The sequence below is a fragment of the Orycteropus afer genome, unplaced genomic scaffold (assembly GCF_000298275.1).
Source record: "Orycteropus afer afer isolate SDZICR_OR568_19922 unplaced genomic scaffold, OryAfe1.0 scaffold00011, whole genome shotgun sequence".
Lineage (NCBI taxonomy): Eukaryota > Metazoa > Chordata > Mammalia > Tubulidentata > Orycteropodidae > Orycteropus > Orycteropus afer.
In genome coordinates this window covers 6,911,338-6,921,396 of record NW_006921598.1, presented here as the reverse complement: position 1 = coordinate 6,921,396, position 10,059 = coordinate 6,911,338, and the positions used below count along the sequence as shown (strand labels likewise).

General features: G+C 36.0%; 1 protein-coding gene across 1 annotated transcript in view; it reads right to left on the bottom strand.

Moving 5' to 3' along the window:
- MAP3K7 (mitogen-activated protein kinase kinase kinase 7) overlaps positions 1-10,059 on the bottom strand; it is a 117,546-nt gene that overhangs the window by 83,116 nt on the left and 24,371 nt on the right. The window contains exons 2-5 of the mRNA XM_007950771.2: positions 9,377-9,487; positions 3,443-3,508; positions 2,395-2,440; positions 1,054-1,192 (exon numbers count right to left, since the gene is read on the bottom strand). Coding sequence (XP_007948962.1) covers positions 1,054-1,192; positions 2,395-2,440; positions 3,443-3,508; positions 9,377-9,487 — 362 coding nt within the window. The remainder of the gene's footprint in view (positions 1-1,053; positions 1,193-2,394; positions 2,441-3,442; positions 3,509-9,376; positions 9,488-10,059) is intronic.

The window sequence follows — 10,059 nt, the reverse complement described above, 5'->3', positions numbered from 1 at the left end:
GAATCATTAGTCAGTTGGGCGCTACTTAAGATCTATGATTCTCATGAGTTTGCTTAGATAATGTAACTCCCAGTTAGTATAGCCAAAGGAAGAAGAGGAAATGAATATCCATAACCAGGGGAAAAAGTGATTTTTTTTTTCACTAACCAAGGCACATAGCTAAGACAGCAGCCTCAGGAATCAAGTTAAAAAATACAAAGGTGCCATTAATCTAGAGCTTAAACATTATTTTACCAGGATCTGGGGAATAGAAATCTGTTCACACCTGAGAAAAGAAATAAAGTGCACTATTAAGAATAGCGATTTCAAGAGTTGGAACCTATACAGAGTATAACAAATTACATGTATGAATGACATGGTACACCTAGAAGGGATGCTTTAATGCTTTAAACCAGTATGAAGAAAATGGAATAACTTAAGACTATACCTGTGACTGATTTCCTAAGGGAAACCTCTTACCTGAGGACTGATACAATGTTAGGGAGAAAGAAGTGGGGTACTGACAGTCTTAATCTGTCATGGATAAAGAAGAAAAATAATCAGAGAGAAAGGAGGACAATAAATATCACATATATGTGTCCTTTCATTGAGTGCCTATACAAATACAAAGTTTTAGCTTTTTTAGGTAATTATTCAGTGTCCCAGAATTCTCAATAAGGAGAAATCCAGAATATTTTACATTCCTATCTGGATACCAAAGATGTGTTTTTGCCCACTATAGAAAGACCATGTAGTAACTATCCTGCAAATTATTACAGAATGCCTACTACATATGAACATCAGGCTAACTGTTGGGAAAACGGCAGAAAAAAGACTTGTCCTCATTCATGGAACAAATATTCTAGAGGTAATATTTTATACTTCAGGCACAAAAAGAGATTTGTGGGCTAAAAGAGTCTAGAATTATGCTAATTATGACGAAGATGAGTTAAAATTACATTTGATCAAGCCAAAAAGGTAGAGAAAGAGAAACTTATGTGTAGCAATCAGTGAGCATGAGGGGGTCTGGGGGTGGGAGGATGGTGAGGAAGAGGTCACATTATTAGAACTTACTTTGGTGGTTTCAGGTCTCTGTGAATTAGAGCTTTGGGTTGCATGCTGTGAAGATAAGCCACACCTTGGGAACACTGTAAACACCAACTCATTGCATGGGCAGCAGTGTAATACGGCAATGGCTCAGCACCATGCAGCACTGCAAAAGAAAGGCACAAACTAAAAAGAACTTTATTGCATATAACAAAAGACACTAGGTGAATACAAGCACTATCAGAACACATACTGGGCTTGCTTCTACACATGCTCTTGGCAGTCCTGCTTTTAATTCTTTTCTAGATAAAAAAGACTGAAAGATCTATAATTTTGAGTGGATTAACTGCCAAATAAGTACCTAACACTTAACAGTGCTTCTTTTAAATGTTATTCATACATTAATGTAAAATTAATATACATAACTATATTCTTTCAATTTGATACTGTCTCACACAGTAACATAAAAAATATAAGCAATCTCATAGCACACTACCATAAGAGAAATATTACAGTGGGAAACAAAATTTCTATCAAGATGTTTCAGTTATGCTTTCTGTAACAGCTAAAAACTAGAAATAGGTCAACCAAATAAAACAGTAAAGTATTAGATACTTATTAATAATGATAAAACACATGGACAGTCAATATAAGTTTCGTGCTAGATGAGATGGTACATTTATTTATATAGTTGGTGTTTTTAGGGTGGAAGAGAGCTTTGTTCTATGAAGGTGACAAATTATATGCAGTTTTCTTTCATTGTTAAAATTAAAATGTTCTGTGAAATGAGTGAGTTGGGAGCTCTGGAGGCATAGTGCCTAAGGCATTTGACTGCTAACCAGAAGGAATGTTGAGCAATCTACTTTTGTAGTGGTTCTGCCTTGGAAACTCAAGAAGGGGTTGCTGTGAGTCGGATCTGACTCGATGGCAGTGGTTTTTTTTTTTTCCGGTTTGGTGAAGTGAATGCCCACTACTTTATTTTGGAAATAAAACAAAGTAAAGCAGAGTGAAATGAAAATCTGATTAAAGAGTTTTAAAAGGAGAAGACTCAGAGCTAAAGAGGGCAAAAACAAAAATTGAAAAGCCTGAAAATATTTTAAAATCTATTTGAAAAGCAAATTTTACTCAAATGTTTTAACATTATGAAAAACACAAGCAATTCTAAAAACTGACAGATTTCTAAAGTTCAAATACTAATGTTATAATATCTTATCTTTTCATTTTTAATCTTTAGCATATTTTACAAAATATCTTCTCATGGTACTCTGATGGTAAACTGTGAAGAACATTAAGTTATACAGTTTACATTAAAAGCTTTTTAATGATTTTAACCAACTAGTTATACACAGGTATAGTAGTAACACTTACCATTATATAAAGAGCCACCTTCAGCATATTCCATTACAAGACATACCTAAAGGAAACATATGACAGAAGAATTAACCACTGAACCACAGCATCTTAGTGAACTTGAGAGATAATTAAGTTTAATTTCCTGGTTTTATAGGTGAATTAAGATCCATTACAAAAACATTCATTTAGCCCCTACTGCCTGGGCAACCCAAGGAGGGGTTGCTATGAGTCAGGGCTGTCTTGACGGCACATAACAACAACAACAACAATGTATGAATGGTGGGAGTTCTGGTGGTGTAGTGCCTAAGGCATATGGCTGCTAACCAGAGGTTAGCAGTTCAAACCCACCAGGCACTCCAAGGAAGGAAGACTGGGCAATCTACTTCCATGAAGATTTATTGCCTCAGAAAGCCAAAGGGGTTTGCTATGAGTCAAAATCGACCCAACGGCAGTGAGTTTGGTTTTGGTTTATATGAATGGCACTAAAAACCAAAACCAAACTCACTGCTGTCAAGTCAATTCAACTCATAGCAACCCCTCCTTGGGTTTCCAAAGCGGTATCTCTATGGAAGTAGATTGCCCAATCTTCCTTCTGAGGAGTGGCTATTGGATTTGAACTGCCAGCCTTCTGGTTAGCAGTCAAATGCCTTAGGCACTATGCCACCAGAGCTCCTATGAATAGTACTAGAAGGAAAAAACAAAACAAAACTAAGATCTAAGACCATTTCTTCTAAGAATCCACTACCTACTGTCTAAGAGTGGAAATATACGTAAAAACAAAATCACAAGATCTTTTGAGGACTCTTTCCAGTGCTAATGAGTAGATGCTGTGACAGTTTAACAAAAGCCTCAGAAGATAAGATCACTAGATAAGACAACTTCCCCAATATACTGTGTTGTTAAAAGACTAGAAACAAACTAAACAAATGAATAATGGTGCAACTTGTTTTTTCAGAAATATATCTCAGATAGTGAATCTAGACAGCTTCATAAACTATAGACCTATACACACCTCCCATGTTAGTTCTTAAAGACAGTTGCCAATAAAAAGTGATGAACTTACTGGATTCAAGCAGGCTCCATACAGCTTTACAATATTAGGATGGTTCACACGGGATAACTGACGAAGCTGTAACAAAATTAAGATTTCTCTGAAAAACTGATTATTTTTGAGGTACCGATGTTACAGATTAGAATCTTAGGGTTGTACAAAGCATTTTTTTAATGTTTCAACAATTACTGTTTAATATGTAATAGGTGCAATGGTCACAGGCACTGGGAATACCAAGATGAATGGCAAAGACCTTCGGCCTCTAGGTCTCAGTTTAATTGGGAAGACAGATACTCAAAGTAATAATGCGCAAAATACTATAATAGGAATTCTGAATAAGGTAGGATGAGTACAAATTAGAAGAAAAAAATAACTGAGAGAAAATACCAGGAAATCATCCCAGAGAGAGCACTGTGCTGGGTTATCCCACCCAGAAGAAGCCTTGTCACTGTTATCATCATTTTCAAGGCTATGGTTGAATAGTGTACTATATGTACCAGGCCCTTTCAGGCACTTTACAGACATTATAAAATACAAGTCTGCAAGGTAGGAGTTACCATTTTCATTTTAAAAATGAGGAAACTAAGGTTCAGAGAGAGCTGAGTGAGCTGGCTAAACATCCTACAGCTAGGAAGTGGTATAATTGGGGTCTGAACTTCAGTATGCCTGACTTAAAATCTGCACTCTCTGTGCACACTTCAGCTCTTCCCTCTACCCCACCTCCATCTCCCATCTCTTGAATTAATTCCCTCCTCCTCTTCATTCCCACTGCTATAGCCCCAGTAGTTCTAATGTGAATCACTGCAGTAATTACCACAGTTGTTTCAGTTGGTCTCCCTACCTTTCGTTACTTTTCTCTAATCCAGTTTTCAACTGCAGTCAGTGAGGGGTTTGGTTGTATTCATTTTTCTTAGTCTAGATCTCAAGCTTCTCTTCATGTAATCCCCATGATGGCTTTTCCCCCCCTCATTTGTCTTTTCTTTTCTGCCTTCCTATCTCTTCTTCCTCTCTACCACAGACATTATTACACTGTTGGCATATATTAATTAAGTCCACTAAGTAAAGCAAAAATTGTGAGGCTGGCATAAGACTGGGCAGTGTTTTGCTCTGTTGTACACAGGGTTGCTATGAATCAGAGCCAATTCAATGGCACCTAACAACAATAACAAACCAAAACCAAAACCAAAACTACTGCCATCAAGTTGACTCTAAGTCCTAGTGATCCCACAGGACAGAGTAGAACTACGTCATAGGATTTCTGAGGCTGTAAGTTTTTACAGAAGGAGTCTGCCATGTCTTTTTCTCAAGGAATGGCTGGTGGGATTGAACTACTGACTTCAGTTAGCAGCCAAGCACTTTAACAATGGTTAAAGTCCAATAAGGTGTCTCCATTTCACTGTACACAATTAGAAAGCTGTATCTCTCTTCAAGCTAACACGTGTAGATTTAGGGACCTAAAAGAAAAATTACTACCACTATCACATTTCATCTTATCGTTAAGATTCAGAACTCAGCTTCTGGTTGCAGATTGATTTCAAGCACTTATTCTTGTTCTCTCCCTAAACTCCACTGAAACAGTAAAGGAATGTTTTAAATGCATGAACTCAGAAGGCTGAAGTGAACGTGAAATGAGAAAACAGAAAATTTTTGGAAGCTGGAAAGCAAATGACCAGCAACAATTGACCCAGCAGACTTAAAAGAGCTGAATCCTAAACTGGCAGTGAAAAAAACTGACAAGCAACCAGATTTATCTCAGAAAATCTTCAAACTATGGGGGAGTGGAGGTAACATCAGGAATCCCTGCAAATAAGCCAGGAGAGATTAGGTGAAAGTTAGACTCAGAGACTCCCTCCCTAAATTCAAGCAGCCAATGAATGCCTCTCTATCATTCCAGTGAAGACTAGAGGTTTATTCTTTAGTGAAGGTATAAAACAGTTTCTTGATTGGGTGACACTAAACACAACTAAAGGAGTGGGTACTGAGATGAAAACAGAAGAAATTTCTCCAACACAAATGAGGAGACAAGAACATAAATAAAAGGAGAGAAAATTAAAGTTTATGTATTAAATGTTGGGATCATTTGTCTTTCAAAATACAGATATACATGCCCTCCACGAAAATTATGGGAATTCAACGAGTCCAAAAGACAAGGTTTGAAAATGCAGACAATGAGATTTTTTTAATTAAACATCCCTTCATGCTACCCTCAAGTGAGGGTGCATGTGTACAGACATGCACACAACACACTAATTCTAACTGGTTTTTTAACATCTCTTAAATATGAGTGGAAAGTTAAGGATCACAAAACATTTGATGAAAGCTTCTAATATAAAAGTGAGAATCCAAAACTGACAAAAGAAAAAAAAAAAAACTACCTGATAGACCAAGAATCAAACAAACTCACTGCTATTGAAAAGACTGACTCATAGAACCCCTAGACAGAGTGCAAATGCCCCAGAGGGTATCTAAGGCTGGAAATCTTTACAAAAGCAAGGCTGCCACATGTTTCTTCTGAGAAGTGGCTGGTGGGTTCAAATCACCAACCTTTCAGTTAGCAGCTAAGCATTTTAACCACTGTACCACCAGGGCTCTTTACCTTGGTAGAAAGAGATTATAAATAAGGAGAAAGAAAACAAAATTTGGTATCTTCAAAGAGAGGATAATAGATCCATAAAATAAGAGGGAGTTATAAATAAATGAATAATTAAGATTATACAAGTTTAAAATACAAAACACACTTTTTAAAACTCATAATGACCCCTCCTCGAGTTTCCGAGGTGCTCTCTCTATGGCAGTACATTGCCCAGTCTTCCTTCCAAGGAGTGGCTGGTGGGTTTAAACTGGCTTCCGGTTAGCAATCAAGTGCCTTAGGCACTATGCCACCAGAGCTCCTAAGAAGTGTCTAAGAAAATTTTATTGGAAATAAGGGAGAAAGAAAAAAGACAAAGAGATTGAAAAGAGAGAAAAAAGATAAAAAATTATAGAACCAGTTCAGAAAGTCTAGTTATCTAGCTCCTGAAAAAAATAAATAAATAATAGCAACAAAGAAAAAGAGCAAAATATTAAACAATTAATTCAAGTAAATTTCCTGGAACCAAATGACACAAGTTTCCAGACTGAAAGGGCCCACTGAGTGCTCAGTTCTGTAGATGAAAACTAATCGTTCATGAATCTTTAATGAGCTGGGGACAAAGAAAGGATCTTAAAAGTTTCCAGAGAAACAAAACAGATTTTATACAAAAGATCAAGAACCAGAACAACACTCTACTTTACAATAACAATACTTAAAGATAAAAAATGATGCCTTCCAAATTCTGAGGGAAAATCAGTTCTAGCCTAGAACTGTATACTCAGCCAAACTACTAAGAGAATAAAGATACTTTGAGACATTCAGGATCTCAAAGAAAAAAAAATTCTCTTGTAGCTGTTTTCAAGAAGTTACCTAATAATGTGCTCCACATAAGGAGTTCTGGTGGCCCAGTGCCTAAGGTATTTGGCTGCTAACCAGAAGGTTGGCAGTTTAAACCCACCAACCATTCTGTGGAAGGAAGACTGGGCAATCTACTTCTGTAAAGATTTACTGCCTTGGAAAGCCAACCGGGGTCACTATGAGTCGGAATCCACTTGATGGCAGTAGTTTGGTTTGTTTCAAAATAAGAAAGTAAACCAAGAATGATGAAGATGATAGAAAATGGAGACATAACACAAATGAGAATGAGAGACAACTCCATGATATGGTGAAGGAAGATCCCAAGACAATTGTACAAAAGATCTAAAGAGCTGTCAATCTACACTGGAGTAGGTCTGAAGGTTCCAGGAGAAATCTTTTTCAAGACAATAAAATTAACCTATGTAGTTTGAAATACTGTGAAGAGGATAAACGTGTATACAGGAAGCAAGGCAAATGAAAACAAGACTGATTAACTCCAAGGGAAACAAGAAGTTATATAGGAAAGAAATTATAATCATAGTATATTACATGGTTCAGCTGTGAACAGCATTTCTACAGATACACAAGTAATAAATAATGATCAAACTGAAATTAGAATTTATCCATCGTAATTAGAATTATGCATTTAGATGGAAAAAGGGCTGTGTGTGGTAGGGGCAAGGAGCAAGATAAAAGATAAATTCTCATCTTTTATTTTGGCAAGTCAATAGATAATGTCTAAAATTGAAAATTCAAAAAATAGTAAGATATTAGTTAAGGATATGCTGGTAAATAAGTCCACTAAAAGAGCTCAAAGTAGTTGTCTCTTATTGTTATTAGGTGCTGTTGAGTTGGTTCCAACTCACAGAGACGCTAAGTACAACAGAACAAGACACTGCCCGGTCCTATGCCATCCTCACAATCGTTGCTATGTTTGAGACCATTGTTGTAGCTACTGTGTCAATCCATCTTGTTGAGGGTTTGTCTCTTTTTCACTGACCCTTTTCTTTACCAAGCATACTGTCATTCTCTATCCCTCCTGATAGTAAGTCCAAATTATGTGAGACGTCATCTCACCATCCTCCTTCTAAGGAGCATTCTGGCTGTACTTCATCCAAGACAGATTTGTTTGTTCTTCTGGAAGTCCGAGGTATAATCAATATTCTTTGCCAAAGCCATAATTCAAAGACATCAACTCTTCTGTGGCTTTCCTTATTCACTGTCTAGCTTTGGCATGCATATGAGGTGACTGAAAGTACCATGGCTTGGGTCAGGTACACCTCAGTCCTCAAAGTGAAATCTTTGCTTTATAATACTTTAAAGAGGTCTTTTGCAGCAGGTTTTCCCAATGTCCAATCTAGCTTCACATCAACATCTAAGCCACCACAGATGACAAACTGACAGACAAGTGGTGGAGTTGTCTCTAGGAAGCAGAAAATTTAGTGGGAGCAGGTATAGGTGACTAAAACTTTTAGTAAAAACCCTTGGAAAACATTTTGACCCTTTCAATTGTATGAATGCAAACCTTGATTAAATATAATTTTTTCCAAGCTTTTTTGATCTAACTACTGATTCCTACACATTATCATTTCACGCAACTTTGTGAAACTGCAAAAGTAACATCACATGATTAATGACCTTATCTAAATCATAAACAAAAATGTTGAATAAGGTAAGGCTGAGCCCAGACTCTGGAACATACTACTGGCCATCATCTTTCTTCAAAATGGTATCAAACCATTCACCTTATTTCTTAACTCATTCAACCAATTACACATTCATTTGATCATATCATAAATAAGTTCTTATTTCTCCATGTTATATGTAAAAAAGTCATGATGTATTTTGAAATTATGCTTAAACGAAAATAGGTATAAATTCCAAAGGTTTATAAGGTAAAAAAGGTCAATTATCCATCAGTTAATAAGGCTATACTGTGGCAGAAATACTAATTTAAACATACACAATAATCCAATGTAAAAAATAACAAGTTCATAAAATATGGAATAAATCTGATAATAGAATACTGTAATTACTGAATTTTCCTTCATCATCAAATCAGAGAGAAAAGAGTTGTAAATTTTCATGCTAAATGAGAAAAAACAAATTGAAATTATTTTTCTTAAAAAAGTATCATTTGAATTTACAAAAATATTTGGTTGAAAATTAATGCATAAAATTTCCCTTCTAAATGTTAGATAATAAGAGACAATACCATTTCTTTTCTATTTTAAAATTTAAATTCTAGGCCTGGAAATAAATCTGAATTACATGGATGAGACTCTATAATTCAAGAATGAATTCACTTATGTAGCTGAATCTTTTTTTTTTTTTCAATGTTCAATCAGAATTAAGAGTGTAAATGAGAAAATGTTCCAATGGCATTACCTTTGACTCAACCAAACTGTTGATATTCTAGTACACAGATAAATACAATTGAAAACCAATCTCATTAAAAATATGAAATCTGCAATATAATCATGAGAAGATCTACTGAACATGGCATCTCAACTTACCTCGACAATAAATGCTTTCCTCTCGGATTCACTCTCAATTTGCTTAATAGCAACATCTTTTGCTCTCCATTTAGCTTTGCAGACTACTCCAAAAGCTCCTCTTCCAACAACCTGAGTTAAAAAAAAACAAAAACAAAAACATGAGAACCAGAAACAAATAGATCAGCCCAACATTTAATACTGAGGACAAGCTGAAAGACTTACCAAAGAAAATTTTAGAAATCATCAATATCTGGATTTGTCACAGAGAAAGTACAAATTTTAATAACTGAGATGACAAAACACACACTAGTCTTTATGCTTAAAAGTTTAGGTCTAAATTGAGAACCCAGAAATAGATCATCGACCTATGGTCAGCTGATCTTTGACATAGAGCCGAAATCCATTAAATGACAAAGAGATTGTCTGTTTAACAAATGGTGCTGCAAAACTTTGCAGAAAAACGAAACAAAATCTGTACCTCACACCATACACAAAAACTAACTCCAGATAGATCAAAGACTTGAATGTGAAACTTAACACTATAAAGTTCCTCAAGGAAAAACTAGGGGCAAATTTAGGGGCCCTAAGTTATGTGAGCTCTGGTAGCATAGTGGCTAAGGCACTTGGCTGCTAACCAGAAGGCTGGCGGTTCAAACCCACCAGCCACTCCTCGGAAGGAAGATGGGGCAATCTACTTCCAT